The 17,028-nt window shown below is 31.6% G+C and overlaps 1 protein-coding gene across 1 annotated transcript; it reads left to right on the top strand.

Moving 5' to 3' along the window:
- Positions 1 to 437: 437 nt before the first annotated feature.
- LOC132628460 (probable NAD(P)H dehydrogenase (quinone) FQR1-like 1) lies at positions 438 to 4,533 on the top strand. Its single transcript, XM_060344241.1, has 4 exons — positions 438 to 594; positions 2,094 to 2,187; positions 3,158 to 3,420; positions 4,096 to 4,533. Exons 1-4 carry the CDS (start codon positions 572 to 574, stop codon positions 4,325 to 4,327), a joined length of 612 nt encoding a protein of 203 aa, XP_060200224.1. The 5' UTR covers positions 438 to 571; the 3' UTR covers positions 4,328 to 4,533.
- The last annotated feature ends 12,495 nt before the right edge of the window (positions 4,534 to 17,028 follow it).

Genomic DNA, 17,028 nt, shown 5'->3' with positions numbered 1-17,028 from the left:
TTGACACACTTCTATTGAAAACAATTTTCACATTTCTATTGAAAACAATTTAACTTTAGGAGATAGATTTACAACCACACAAATATCTAAGATTTATTTTAGACTACACATTTCAAAAATTCTTTATTTTTTAAACTCTATGCTAAGTCAAATTAAGACAATATTTTTTGGAGGGAGTACTATTAAAAAATATTACTCCCTCCATCCCAAAAAAAAAAATTGTCTTCTTTTCCTTTTTAATATGTCCCAAAAAGATTAGCACATTTTTATATTTAAAAATAATTTAACTTTATGATATGATTTACAGCTGTATATCTAAGGTTTATTTTGAACCAGCTTTCCTTTATTTCTTAAACTCCGTACCAAATCAAACGAATGGCAATATTTTTCGGAGTGAGTACTATTAAAAAATATTACTATTGCAAAAACCAATCTGAAATAATTAGTTTACTATTAGCTGTAGTCCAATCCTCCCATAGTTCTCAACTACTATAAATATAAAGAGAGAGATAGTGTGTGGTTCCCTCCATCAATTACAAGTTTAACCCATTTTGTACACAAATTGCAAAAAATGGCTACCAAAGTTTACATCGTGTGAGTATTTTTTATTTTTTTTTACTCTTTGCTATTCAGCTATTATTTTGAAAAAATAAAATAAAAGTATAACTCAGTTCGTGCTTTATTGATTTGGCATTCAATTAGATGATTTTTTTTGTTATTATCCTACTAATCTGCTCAATTTGTAATTAATTAATGACGAATTAAGCTTTTACTATGTTTTGCTCTAATTTATTGCTAGTTGTGTTTTTAGAAATTTCAGATAAATTGAAGAAAAAAAATCAATCAGATGAATTTCGTGTTATAATTATGTTGGTCTAGTCAATTTGTGATAAAGTTGTGAAGGATTAAGCTTAATTATGTGATTTTAGTGAAATATAGTTTTGCTCTAATTTGTTGCTAGTATTAAAGGATGGATCACATTTTAGCCTCTTTTTTGAGTAATTTAGAGCCTGTTTGGATTGGCTTATAAGTTGCTGAAAACAGCTTATTATAAGCTGTTTTCAGCTTTTTTGAGTGTTTGACTGGCTAGCTTATAAGCCATTTTGTGCTTAAAATAAGCCTAAAAAAATAATTGGGCCCGTTTGGATTAGCTTATCTAAAGCAGCTTATAAGCCAAAAAAAAATAAGTTAGCCTACCCCAATTTTTTTTTTTTTTTTGGCTTATAAGCTGCTTTTTTTAAGCCCATCCAAACAGGCTCTTAGTATAAATTGTTCATTGCATTGATCTAGTTTTTTCCTTAAAGAAATTTCAGATAAATTGGAAAAAAAAAAAAAGAAAACAGTTTGGGTGAGTGAGCTGAGAAATAGTTTGCAGGAATTTGTTGAAACGGTAGAGCAACAATTTGAAGGAAAGAGTGAGCTGAGAAATAGTTTACTGCATTGACATAAGTGATCTAGAAGATCAATCTTAGGAAGTTTGGGTGTACTTTTTGGTGCATGGTATCGCTTAGATCGATGAGGGCAGGGGCTACACCAGAAACTCCTGCTTTCTTGTTCTGGGTCAACGTTTCTTCTAGGTAGCAGAATAGAGTGGATCTATAATAGGAAACAAGAACGTAATCTATATTCGACCTGTTTGGTATACTAGCCACTATCCAGAGATACGGACCAAGAAAATATCATTAGAATTTGTTGAAGTTACAGAAAGGGTCATGTGTGAGGGATATTAGGTTTAATTTGCTTGGCATTGTTGGTACTCTAGAATGAACTTAGATTTGTCAGATAGCTAAACACTGCATGTGACATGTCTTGTATCAGGGGGGATCTGGCTAATGCGACTGCCATGCGGTACAGAAATAATGTCAATGTGTAAAACATTGTAGTCGTAAGCTAGAGTTTTGGGGAGGGTAGGTGAAGAAATAGAGATGAATAGCATTCAGAGTAAAGGGATAAGGAACTACAGAAAGCTTAATCTTATTGGAAAGTGGGAAGATAGCTATCTTATTAAATTTTAAAGTAATATGAGCTACACGCCTCGTATTACTCCATCCATTGAGTAGTGACAGCTGATGCTTTTTTTTTTTTTTCAACAGATACTATTCAATGTATGGGCATGTGGAGAAACTAGCAGAAGAGATAAAGAAAGGGGCAGCATCTGTTGAAGGAGTCGAAGCTAAATTGTGGCAAGTAGGTGCTACTTTGTCTTTTCATTTCTTTTCCTTTGGAATGGAATATACACGCTATGTCGCTATGCTAATCCATAGAAAGTATCTGCACGTATTTGTTATTTACCAAGACTGAGCCAGGTACTGCAACTTCTTTGAAGTTTTGGGTATCTCCTGGCAACTCTATAGAGGTTTTCTGCCTAAGTTGGTTCTATGTTAAGAGAGATGTTTTGGCACTCTGACAAGGATCTAGGTTGTTGGATTTGTCTAGCTTTAAACTATCCTTCTTTAGCTTAAAAGCTTTCCTACAGGAAGCGACAATATGGGCAGAGTTGTAGCTCTAGTTTTCATCTATATATACCTATAATGGCATAATACTTTTTGTGTGAGAGTTGTGGTAATAGAGCTGAACAAAGTATAGAACTTGTTGAACCACGTAAATCTCATCTTCTTTGTGTGATTGTTCTCTCTCTTTCAGTTATTCGTCCTAACAACCTGGATCCTTATGCATGTGGGTCTGGTAAACAAAAGTTTTCTCCGCTTCATGAAACAAATTGATGGACTTAAAGGAAATACCATATTTAAGCAGATCAAATTGCTTTAGGTTGATGAAAGAACAAATTGTTCGTTGTTGTCTTTGTTTGGTGGTTTTCTCCCGTTTTTCTTGTATCTCAGACTCTCAGTACAGGGCTGAAAAATAATAATATGGAAATTAGAGAAAAACTCAGAAAAGGCCAGTGCCAGCATTAAGGCAAAGCAGAGCTCCAATTAAGTGTCCTATGCAAATACTTACCCACTGTTTGAGGTTTATATGAAGTCAATTGTCAAGCTTCGAAACTGCTTGCTTCTTGATTTTTCGAGATTACTTCCTTTCTTGTGAAGAATGTAGTTGGACCATTCTCAGTGTCCTATTTCGGACATGCTGGAGTCCCTAGTTTCACATTTCTTAATCATATGCTTCCGTTGATGAAGCATACCATTTTGTGGTACAGGTACCTGAAACTCTGTCAGAAGAGGTGCTAGCGAAAATGAGTGCACCTCCAAAGACTGATGTGCCTAATATAACACCTCAAGAACTTGCTGAAGCTGATGGTTTCGTTTTTGGATTCCCTACAAGGTTCGGAATGATGGCTGCTCAGTTTAAAGCATTCCTTGATGCAACTGGAGGTCTATGGAGAACACAACAACTAGCTGGCAAGCCAGCTGGCATATTCTATAGCACTGGATCCCAAGGCGGTGGGCAAGAAACAACACCGTACGATCTTATTTCACATAAAGTCATATGACAGCCTGTTTGGCCAAGCTTCCAAAATTTGCTTATTTTGAAAAGTGTTTTTTTGTCAAAAATGTTTTCCGAAAAAGTACTTTCGGATACTAGCAGTTTGTGTTTGGCTAATCAATTTGAAAAGCACTTTTGCCAATATTAAAGCAGTACTTTGTGCTTGGCCAATGTTCCAAAAGTGTTTATGGGGAAAAACTACTCTTTTTAGCTTCTAAAAGCAGCTTCTGCTACAACTCAAAAGCACTTATTTTTTCCCTAAAAGCTTGGCCAAACACCTCAACTTTCTAAAATAAGCATTTTTTGGGGAAAAAAGAAGCACTTTTGGCTTCCTAGAAGCTGGCCAAACAGGCTATAGAGCCCGTTTGGATTGGCTTATAAGCTGTTTTCAGCTTTTTTTAGTGTTTGGCTGGCCAGCTTAAAGTCATTTTGTGCTTAAAATAAGCTCAAAAAAATAATTGGGCCCATTTAACTTAGCTTATCTAAAGCAGCTTATAAGCTGTTTCAGCTTATAAGTCAAAAAAAATAAGTTAGACTACCCAACTTATTTTTTTTAGCTTATAAGCTGTAAACAGCTTATAGACATAAGTCAATCCATGGAGTTACTAGAGAACTGTCATTTTCTTCCTTTTTAACCAAGGTATATGGTAGGTTGACTGCTATAACTCAGCTTGTCCACCATGGGATGATCTTTGTACCTATCGGATACACATTTGGTGCTGGCATGTTTGAAATGGAGCAAGTGAAAGGAGGAAGTCCGTATGGCGCTGGAACATTCGCCGGTGACGGCTCCAGACAGCCATCTGAGCTTGAATTGCAGCAGGCATTTCACCAGGGTAAATACATCGCCGCCATCGCCAAGAAACTCAAGGGTGCAGCCTAATATTTCCTGCAAAGATAATCCTCTCATTCACACAATTCTTCTTGAATCTCAAAAACGAATTACATAATTTATATTTGTAATTGCTGAAGTCTGCTTTTTTAATTGGGTATGGAATCTGTATGTATCTGATTCACTGTAATTGTGTGTGTCAAAAGTACCAAATTATGATTAATGGTTGCAAATACAACACAACTTGGTATAGTTTATAGTGATTGCTTGATTGAATGTAAGGTCTTGTCTCTCGTAGGGACACCAGTGAACCTAGTAGGCGTTTGGATATGATTTGGTTGAGATTTGAAGAAAAGTTGTATTTGAAGTTAAGTTGAAAAAGGGTATTCGGAAGATGAAAAACAACTTATAAGCTGAAAACAACTTATAAGTCTTTTTTTTGGCTATAAGCTGTTTTCAGCTTATAAGCTGCTTTAGATAAGCTAAGCCAAACGGGCCCAATTAATTTTTTAGGCTTATTTTAAGCACAAAATGACTTTAAGCTGGCCAGCTAAACACTCAAAAAAATTGAAAACAGCTTATAGGCAACTTATAAGCCAATCCAAACGGGCTCTAAGAGTTGAAGTTTTGTCATTCAAAGTTCGAAGTTGAAATAATGACTCAGTTTGATAAACAAATACTTATCTGAAATAATCTCCAAATATTATTTTTAGATTTTGAAAAAAGATCTATGGAGAAACGAAAGAATGGAAAATTATATTTGGTACAATAATCATTCTACCTATCTTATTAAATTGTTCACAAGTCTTGGATTGACTAATGTTACCTTGTTCACAAGTTATGCGGGGTGAGCACAATTTGGTACAATAATCATTCCATCGATCTTGTTGAATTGCTTACAAGTCTTGCAAAATGAAAAATCTTACATGTGTTATTCAAGTATTCACAAGTTCCGCCGGACTGACAAGACTTGATACTGCTTTCATTCTACCTATCTTGTTAAATGATTCACAAGTTTTGCTAGATGGATAAACTTGCTGGTGTTGTTCAAGAGTTTTGTGCAAGACTCGGCAACATCTCCATTCTACCAATTTTGTTAATTTGTTGATTAGTTATGGTGATGGGCAAAACTTGCATATATTGTTCAATTGTCCACAAGTTTTGTCGGGCTGGGAAGACTTGATGTACTATCTTCACTACCTATCTTGTTAAATTTATTCGCTATATTTGCGAGATTGAAAAAACTTGCTTGTGTTTTGAATAACTATTAATGTGTTATGTTGAGTCCGGAGCCTAAATGGCATTAATTTGCCCCAGAAAAAACCAAAAGGGGTTGTCTTTTCCACAATAAACCAAAGGGGGTTTATCGTGGATGGGCTTACGTTATACCCTAATTTTTTTTTTCACCTGTCAGACGAATTAAAAAAAAAATTATAAGTAAAACGTTGGGCAACCAACGTTTTACAAAATATGACTTTTATAAAACGTGTGGTGGCCAACGTTTTACTTGTATCATATTTTGTAAAACGTGAAATATATATTATTTTCGGCTGTTTTTTTTTTTTTAAATCAGTGTATTTTTTTTAACTCAAATATACGCCACAAGTCATATAATAATTAACTCAAATAAATATTCTAACTCAAACAAAGTCATACAATAATTAAAAATGTGTGATATATGTGAACATAAAAAAAAAAAAACTAAAATACACGTTAAATAAACGTCACACATTATCTGAATAGTAAATGTTAAATTAAATATGTAATTAAACAGCACAAGACATTTACTATTCCAAGAATATATAATATGTCTTGTGCTGTTTAATTACGTACTTAATTTAACATTTATTATTCAGATAATGTGTGACGTTTATTTAACGTATATTTTAGTATTTTTTTATGTTCACATATGTCACACATTTTTAATTATTATATGACGTTGTTTGAGTTAGAATATTTGTTTGAGTTAATTATTATATAATTTGTGGCGTACGTTTGAGTTAAAAAAAAACAGCCGGAAATAATATATATTTTGTAAAACGTTGGCCACCACACGTTTTACAAAAGTCATATTTTATAAAATGTTGGCTGCCCAACGTTTTACTTACAAATTATTATTATTATTTTTTAATTCGTCTGACAGGTAAAAAAAAAATTGGGATATACCGTAAGCCCATCCACACGTTTTTACTTACCCCTTTTGGTTTATTGTGGAAAAGACAACCCCTTTTGTCTTTTTTTTGGCAAATTAATGCCCTTTAGGCTGCGGACTTTGTTATGTTAGACGATACGGCCAAAAAGTGAAAAAAATTCTTGTCCCTCGAGTCTATAGCGATGTTTGACCAAAAAGAGTTACAATTTACAAGCTCTAGTCATATGCCTCTATAGTTTGTACTAATTGCAACCTTAATTCTGTTTAGTTTGCTCTTTTGCAACTAGTGCATTCGGAGGGCAGAGTTTCATATGAGCTATGTATCTTGATATTGAATTATTAATCTTAGAGATAATTATATAATATTAGTTAGTTTAGACACAATAAATATTAGTGGTAATGTAAAACGAGGACAAGGAGGAAGAAGAAGAGCATGTAGGTAGGAGTGACCATTTGCTGTTGAGTTGATATATCTGCAAAAATTTCAAAAACAAAATAAAGGACATTCAATGAAATTCTGTGCATGTTGGTCCTCCATTAATTGGGCCTAACTAGCTCGAAATGCACATATACTTGATTTTGGGGCTACCATTTAAGTCGTACTTGCGGCACGTAAAAAGTTGCAAGTCTATTCACTTTGATACAATTTTTAGACATAAGATGTTTAAAGTTTCATATGACTCAGGCAGAAATACTTGAACGTTAGACATATGAAATTTCAAACACCGCATGATTGAAGTTATTTCGAAATGCGTAAACATGTATAAAAAATAAAAATAAAAAACTTGGTACATGTTAAATAGCGAGACTTCCGTTTTGAAAGCCCTATGCTCAACCAACTGAGTCACTCTTGCAGGTATCCTACTATATCCTACTTGAGCGTACTTTTAAAGTTGACTTATTTTTAAAAGCAATTTTCCTTACATAAAGTTTCTAGAAAGAGTACTTCGAAATTAAGATTTGCAAAGCCTGTATTTGACCAATCTTTTAAAAAATTACTTTTGAATGTCTAAATACGAGAAGAAAAAAAAAAGAGTGTTAATATTCTTTTACAATTAACATTATTTGAAATATTATTTACCATTAGAGACTTTAATCGAACTTTTCAATTCCATTTGTGTAAAATGTAAGAAATTAAAATCACAAAATAGAGAGAGGAAGCAAGTTTATTCTCCCTTCTAAATTTTTTTACCTTTTTCTTTCTTTCTTTTGGTTAAATGTATTCCCTACCATTGCTTAAAGTTTACATTTGATCTACCTTATTTTACTCATTCAGAGTCCAACAGTATTCGTGACCCTTTTTCTTTTCTATTTACCTCTCCTTTTTACTCATTATTTTTTTCTTTTTAGGCACTGAGATTATTTTCCCTTCTATATATACATTAAGAAACTATTAAATATCTATAACTATTTGACGATAAACCCAATTAGTATTAGATATTATTAACTTAAGATCGTTGTAGATCGAATTCATAAATTTCAAATACTGAATTTGCCTTTATCGTGAGCTGAGAACATTTGTGTGGAAAATCCTTCAAAATCAATCATGAAGATAATAGAAAGGGGGATTTCGTGGTAAACAGTAGGTCCAACCTAGCTTTTTCTCCTCTCTACGTGTATATATATATATATATAATCAACTCTCATCATGACAATGCCTCTTTACTAATGTCAAAGTAAAACCCTAAATTAATCATTATGGAGAAGACCTACAATTGCAAATTTCATATACATTTATATAATGAGAAAAAAAAATTATGTCCTATGATTTATGTAATGAGAAAAAAAAAACATGTGTTATGATGATGTCATAATGAGGTGATCCTCATGACCATAAAAATATATCATTCGTTCTGATTCATTTTATACGACACTATTAATGTTTGGAAAGTTAGAAAAGTTATTTTCTTGACTAAGAGTTTTTCAAGTATTATCTAAATATTTTGAATTATTAACTATTATTTATCTTATAATACTTTGATATAGTGTTTAAATATATAAAATTTTGTTTATAAAATTTTAAAAAATTATGTTCGAATTCACACCAACTATCCTCGCAAATTTTAGACAATCCAACCATTTCATAATTACTTATCTTATCATATGTGAAGCTGAAATTACTATTCTTGAAGTCATTTAGAAAACTTTTTGGGCTAAACACCTATTGTGAGTTGTGAGCCACTCCAAAAAAGAAGGAAAAAAAAATACAGCTCTCCACTAGAATAGAATTAAGTTGAAACACGTACTGTCAAATCAATTTTGACGTTCTTAATGGTTGGAAACATTTTGGCCTTCCCTTTTTACTTAGCAAAGTCAACTAAGATCACCAGAGTGAGATGCTCTGACTTTAAAATAATAATAATAATAATAATAATAATAATAATAATAATAATAATAAGAATAAAGATAAAGAAAGAAAGAAATTCAACGGAGATAATGGTCTTATAAGGCGTACGTTGAAATCATGAGTTGCGTGACTTTGATAATAACAACAAAGAAGTCCATTGAAAACATTTCGAATCGCTAGTAATCGTCCGATAGTCTTAAATTAATTCTCGAGCCTTATATACGTCATCTGTCACACTACGTGAGTTGGCTATGCCCGAAGTTAGTACTTTACTGCAGGGAGGGGAAATGCTTAGTTTTTAGGTCACGAACTCCTGGTAAGCTCGTCATCCAAACCTACTTACACTCAATGTTTACTCCACATAATATCGACTTATTATAATTAAGTAATTTAATATGGTGATAATATAAATTAATTAACCATAATTAAGTGATAATAATCCATTAACAAACATATATCATGCATCTATTGATTTGGTGTACACGTCAGCGCCGATAAATATGATATGCAAAACTAAGTTCCTAAGAATAGAATCCAAGCACAAATAATCAGGAACAAATATAATTTATCGATAAAAATATGTGTTCTGCATTCACTATATGTAATCTACAATATTTAAGTAGTTGAATAAATTTTAGTTTACACACACAAAATTTATATGTATTCATCAACAAATATAGTGACTGCAAATGATATTATAAAGTAATTTAATATTTTTCGTACAATAAAGCTAATGGTCGATGTTGATGAATTATGCATTTCGAAATTAGCAAAAAAAAAAAAAAAAAGAATTATGCAAAGAGAGATTTTCTTTTTTGCTTAGGAAATGCAAAGAGAGATAAGAGACATGATGTTGATGACTTATTAGTACTATGTCTCATTGGTCTGTCTCTCTATTTTGGCTGCATTCACACCTCAAACTTGTGTCAATACTACATCATCACTCTCATTTTGTTTCAATTGGAATGGAATTCGGCAAATATTCATTTGCACTCAATATTTACATTAAATTATTATTAATATATTATGGTAAGTACTATATTATTTTAAATAGAATAATTCCGTTGTCCATTATATATAACTTAAAAGTCTCGGGCCCCTTGATCATTAGCTGAACCAATGATCTCAGGTTCGAGCTTAGAGAATGTAGTTGCCTTTGTTAATGGCGTTTTACCCCTTCAATTGAGACTTTCGGATACAAATTCGGATTATTTGAATCTCAAAGCGGATATCGGAGTCGGTTCCTGAGAATTGAGTTACTTCATTACCTTTGATAGTGAGCGCTTTATCCCTCAATTGAGACTTTCAAATGTGAATCTAGATTAGTCGGACCCCAAAGCAGATACAGAATTCGAGCCTTAAGAATGAAGTTGTCTTTGGTTGTGAGTGCTTTGCCCTTCAGCTTAAACTTTTGGATGCGAATCCAGAGTAATCATGGACCCAAAAGCAGTACTAGATTCGATTATTGAAAATAGAGTTACCTTGAATAGTGAGAGTTTTACCTCTTCAATTGAGACTTTCGGACGTGAATCAAAATTAGTCGAATTCTAAAACGAATACCGAACATCGAGTAAAATGAAAAAACTTAATACATTTATTTATATTTTCTAAATTCAAGTCAATTGAGCATAGTAAATTAGTACTCTCCCCTTGCTTTAAAGTTTAAACATACACATGTAAAAAGTTGGAAATATGATGAGCGGTGTAGATTCCACATCATTTTCGACAGCCAAAATAAGATATTCTACTCATGATATTTCGAACATGCGTGTCACCATCACACGGTGTGATTCACATTTCACACCTTACTCAGCCTACTTATTTCACACGACTTACAATTATGTATGTTATCTTTAATTTTTTTCTTAATCCTTTTTTAGTTTAAGTTATATATATCGTCATTTTTATTATCATGAATGAGAGTGAAGCTGATTCGCTGGTGTATAGGCGAAGGGACTTTCAAGAAATTCAAAAAGAACTCGGATTTTTGGTGTAATCGCTCGAAAATTGAGAAAAATAAATTTTATTAAAATATTTTCATTAGCTATCCAGAGTTATCATAAAATGAAAGTGTGATATGTTAATAATGTGGTATTTAAAAGAAATAGAGCAAGCTATCTTCTGCATCTGTTAAATTTATATCAATAATAGGCTGGAATGGTGGGGAAAGAGCCCTCTCTACTTCTGAAAAAGGGGGAATTAGCATTTCACAATTGCTTCTCTACAACTACCTTTCAGCCAGCATGATCAGGAGTGAAGACAGAGAATTGTCGGGAAAAAAATGAAAAATCAATCATATTTTATTATTATAGATGCTATTCAAAATTACAAATCTCACATTTTAACAAGACTTATCTCTAGGCTATAGATATCCTTTGGGTGACCTGATCTAGTGTAAAACATTTCTTGCACTGATGACATATACATTTAAGTTCCTTACTTTGTTATTACAACGGGAGAAGGTAAAGGAAAATGGGAAAATAAGATATATAATTAAATCTACACTTATTATATGAAAGTTTCACGTTCCATATATGTTCCATTTGAATTCAGTATTTTCGTCGCCGAGCATAGATGTATTTGTGAAAATTCATTACGAATTTTAAAAATATCAAATCTTAGCCTATAATTTTTAAAATATTATAAATTTAATGTTACGAACCTTAAAGTTGATCAAATTGTAATGTAAATTCTAAATCCTCTTCTGTCGACAAGCACAATCATCTTTCATGATGAGCTATTTTTGGTTTCCATCTATAGAAGCTAATGTTTGTCTTTTTAATACTCCCTCCGTTTCAATTTATATGAACTCATCTGACTGGGCACGACATTTAAGAAAGAGGGGAGACTTTTAAAACTTGTGGTTCAAAATAAGCCTTGAAAATTTGTGTGGATGTAAATCATTCATAAAGTAAATTTGTTTCTAAATTAGGAAAGAGGTCATTCATTTTGACACGAACTAAAAAGGAAATAGGTTCAAATAAATTGAAACAGAGGGGAGTAACACATAAATGCAATTAAGGCAAGAAAAAAATATTCATCAAATTATTGTTTTTTTTTTTTTTTTTTTTTGTCTTTATGTCTGTGATTAGATATATATGTGGTGACTCTCTCTCCATTATTAATTTCACGTTCAGAATCAATAACAATCTTCCAATAATAGAGAACCTCGTGTGCTTAAAAGTGATTAGATAATTCAGGCTCATTGGAGTACTATAATTATTACGTATTATATTTTCTTAGTGGAACATGGCATATATAATTAGATACACTCATATGTGTAATTACTAGAAAACTATATTACTATTATTCAATAATGTAAGAAAAGATCACTCAATCATAGAGTAGGATTCTTTATGATTAGAGGTATCCGATTTGATCCCTATATATGGAATCATCTTTGTTCGCGAGTGGTTTATTTCTCAATGTAGGATTTTCCGGCGCAAATTCAAATTTAGTTGAATTCCAACGCAAATATCAGACACCAACTAAAAATTAATAAAACATCTCAATAAATAACAGCAGAACCAAATCTTTGTCTGAGGGACAATGACCATCACACACAAAATTTTCTGGCAGAATAAAAAATTTAAAATCTGTGTTATCACTATTTCCATATTTTTTTTTTTAATGAGTAGTCAATTTAGTCATTGTCCAAGAGAACCGACGCAGATTAATCTCCTATACATAAAAGCATTATATCGCATATAAAAATCAAGCTTTAAAATATGTTGAGTGCTAATTGTGATAGGGTATTTTTTTGTTTTGGGTCTTAAAGGTAAAATAAAATGCAATATTTCATCTTAAATAAAATAAGAATTACTAAAAGATGAAGATAATATTATATAACAAAAAAAAAAAAAAAAAAACAGTGAGCCAAAAAGTATTACTAAGTGTTAGGTGTAGAATCAAAGTTCTGCATTCATAGTTGAAAAAATTGAGAAGGTACATGTGAATAAATTGAGAAGCTACATACAAAGTGTATGATACACTTAATGGTAAGAGACGCTTTGATGAAAATGTACGGATTTAATCTAAAGCAGATAATTCCACAGCACATTACGAGTATATTTAAGCTGACTTAGCCCAACAATTGATAGCATATACAATAGTATGACGAGACGATTATACAGATATGACAGGATTGCGGCATGGTCAGTTTACTACACCTTTATCATGCCAAAGATACATTGGAGATGCACGCACACAAGAAAATGTTAGCTCTAAGCTTCGCTGACCATAAATAGTCGGTCATATGATGACAAACAATGGATCTTGAAAATTTTGGTGGTGAGTCTTGCCGAACTTATTAGTGAAAATTTTATTTAAATGAAGAGTATTTTAGGTAAAATACCGATTTTTAATTATAATGTTCTAGTTTTCTAGATGGGACTCGTGTGTAAATACAACTCTACTTTAAATATTTTTATTTAGAAAAAACCTAACCACAAAATTCTTTGTTTATTTTATTTTTTTATATAAAAAAAATATATTTGATTGATCAAAACCAATCAAACACCTAAGTGGAGTCACTGTCAGGCTCTGACTCCTAGGTCGTAACAAGGGCCCCAGTATAGCTTAAGCGTGCTACCGTGTGGGGTCCTTTCTTTGACTTTACAAAATTTCAAAGCCTAAAGTCAAAATGCATAATTTTAGTAATAAATAAAAAAAAAACCTTAGATCTGAGGTATTAATGACTATAATAGTAGTAACACATTTGTTTGGGCTAAGGATTTTGAACGCATGAATGTACAAAACTCTGTATATATAGCCAAATCTCTCTATAATAATATTATTGGGTCCGAATTGTTATTGTACATCTATAATAGCATTGATATTTAAATAATATTTCGTTGTTATAGGCAAAAAAGATGCATAAAATCTAATTTTTCATTTTAAATTGTCAAATCTTAAGCTTAATCACACTTTGTATAACAACGGAAAATCTTTTAATGATGAAAATATATATTCATATAATATTCTGTCATAAATAGTGTATTGAAATTTTAAAATATTTAGTCAAAATATCTTTACTTATTATTGGTAATCATAGATATTCTATTTTTATAAAGATGGTTAATTATTATATTACCAAAAATACAAGATTGTTGTTATATGGGGGATAATTTTCCAAAGATGATATTGTTATAAAGTTAGTTGTTGTTATAAGTAAAATATTGTTATAGAGAAGCAAAATATAACATAAAAAATTGGTTCCGAAAAAACTTAACTATTATAGAGAGGTGTTATTATATGTGGGTGTTGTTATAGAGAGGTCTGACTGTATAAGTAAAAATTCACCGATGATATAGAACAATACTCCATTCATATCAGTTTAAATGTTTTAGTTTGACTAGACGAGCAGATTAAGAAATAAAAGAGATTTTTGAATCTAGTGATTCTAAACTAAAATATGTATTGTGAATCACTAATTGTTATATCTTAAGCTTGCGGTCACGACGTTGAAATTAGGGAGTTACCAAATGTTATATATAGACATTGTTTTTTAAACAGAAAGAAGAAATTAAAAAACTTAGATTGAAACGGAGTGAATACTATATACACCATCGTTTTTTGTTAATGCATGCTACTTTTCTCTTAATTTTATGTGTCATACTTCTTAATTTGTCGCAATTTAAAAGTAATTTAATTTTAAGCTTTTCATTTTATATTTAATGTAATAATTAATTTATAACCACACAAATATTTATGACTTATTTAATTACGAGTTTTAATAGTCTTTGTTTCTAAAATTACGTGTAAAGGCAAACAGTGCCACGTGAATTAAGGCGGAGATAGTATAATAAACTACAAAGAAATTACTAGTAGTACTTGAGTAGGCGTAATGATCTAAAACTGTTGTACACACCACATTCTTACTAATGTGACAATCAACTACTAGTAACACATCTTATTCAGGTTTCACCAAGATAATTCTAAAGGGAAAAAAAAAAGGGGGGGGGGGGGGGGGGGGGGAAGAAGTATTAAATTAAGCACCAATAATTTCATATTTAGTTTTGGTTTCTTTTGTTTTTAAAAATCTTTTTGGAAAGAGGGATGTGCCCTTGAAAGAGAGAATATACTTGGTGAGGATTGAACTATCGACCAAAATAGCAAAGAAAAAGCTATATTGTAGACTTGTAGTGAATAAAATTTAATAATTATACGTGAAATTAATTAACCTTCAAGTTTGCTTGAGAAATGTCGGAAATGTACACTCATAGATAGGTTAAAGTTTTGTTTTATACAGCATATGCTATATATTGAATAATTGACTTGTTCGTATGTTTATTTTTTCACATTTTATGAATAAAATTTTTGGGCTTAATAGCTAGATGGACCCTTAAACTTGGCATGTTTTGTAAGATAGGCATATAAACTTACAAGGTGACCAGATAGACACTTAAACTTGCTCAAAGTGTATTTTTTAAACACATTTCTCCATCTGGCAACTCGCATGTCGTGACTTTTATCCTAAGCGCGTGAAGATTTTTAAAATTGCTGAGTCAGAATACAAGGCAATAAAAAAAACAACTTTATATAACTTATACCCATCTTCTTCCTGCTAACCACACCATTAAAGCCAGAAGATTCACATTTCTTGTTGTCTCTGCAATAAATCCACATTATCTTTGTTTCTAAACATTCCTTCTTCAAAATAGTTTATAGTTTTGTTAAATTAAATTTTATAGGCTAGTATAATCTGACACCATACGTTAGATCTAATTTTTCTAGTTAACACAACATTAGACAAATAGTAAAATGCTCTTAATAGAAATACAGAACTGAAACATTTGGCGTAGTTGAAAGGACCGCCAACACCACTTTGTCAACAAAATTTTAATAAAAGTAGAAAATTGAAATAGATACCATCAAGAAACTTTCGGCTATCCTTGTGCTATAATTACTACAATTAAAGCTCAAAATATGAGCTGCAAAAGAGTTGCTTCCAGACTACAAAACAATTAGTGTTGAAGAAATTAATATAACATCCCAAAAAGCAAAACAAGTTGTGCTAAAGCACTTGATTTACAAAAGTCCTCCTCCTAAAGTGATTCTTAAATACGGCAAAACAGTTGCATCTTCACTGGGTCACTCTATATCATTTGATGAAGCAAAATTTTTCAATTTTTTTAACAATGTTTTTGTGATGCTGAATTTGGGAAGTGGTTATAGCTTTCTTGCCTTTCCGTTTGAGAGCATGAGGTCGAAATCCAAGATCAATATTGGTATCAGCTACATTTTTCAGAAGTCCGGGTGTTAGAACTCTTTCACTTGGCATCCCTTGCTGCAACGTTTAAGTAAATTCAAATTAGAATCAACATCTCAAAATAGTGTATATCCTGCAGTATTTAAGAAAAACAAATTTACATACGTTGAATATTGATGTTCCAGACGCTTCAGACTCTTATTTGCTGTTCCAGACGCTTATTTGCTTACATGGAAATAAAATTACACGTGGTTGGACTATATTTTCTTACATGGAAAATTATTTATTTATTTGCTACATAATTGGCGTTTGGATCTCACGCACAGGTCTTCAATACAAATGTGTTTGACAAATACACTTTGAGTAAGTTTAAGTGTCTATCTGGTCACCTTATAAGTTTATATGTCTATCTTACAAAACATGTCAAGTTTAAGGGTCTATCTAGGTATTAAGCCAAATTTTTGCCACCGTCACTCGTGATACAGTTAATGCCAGATTCAATGTCAACCGCCTTTGAGGACTACTAATGGAGCTACTGCTAGCTAGTACAAGAATTAGATGATGTCTTTTGTGAACTCAAATTTAGTGGCAAAAGATATTTTACATTGACTTCAACCACTATCCTCAACAAGGAAAAATTATATACTTGTTAATTAAATCTTGTTAAGAAAGTACCAAAAGTTTTGACGATAGTGGTGAGTTTTAAATTATTAATCCTTTGACAAATTATAAACTTCTTGCTTTTATTTACTCTCATTGGTCCTTTTCAAATATCGCTTTTAGCCAAACAACCAAAGTAAGATGAGATATCTGTTATAATATAGTATAAAGCTAATCTGATAAAGTAGAAATTCTGTAGACTGTGAGTATGGATATTAGTTAAACTCTTAGGGCGTGTTTGGTATAGTTTTTTAATATTCGGCTGGTCAATTTTTTTGAAAAATATTTTATCTAGAAAAATAAGTTCTTTAAAAATAATAAAAATGTCTTCTCTAATAAAAGTAGAAAAAAAAAAGTGTCACCCCCACATAGCCCCACCCTCC

This window comes from Lycium barbarum, chromosome 1, assembly GCF_019175385.1.
Source record: "Lycium barbarum isolate Lr01 chromosome 1, ASM1917538v2, whole genome shotgun sequence".
Classification (NCBI taxonomy): domain Eukaryota; kingdom Viridiplantae; phylum Streptophyta; class Magnoliopsida; order Solanales; family Solanaceae; genus Lycium; species Lycium barbarum.
The sequence above is the reverse complement of the archived record's forward strand: the minus strand, read 5'-3'. Positions and strand labels throughout refer to the sequence as shown.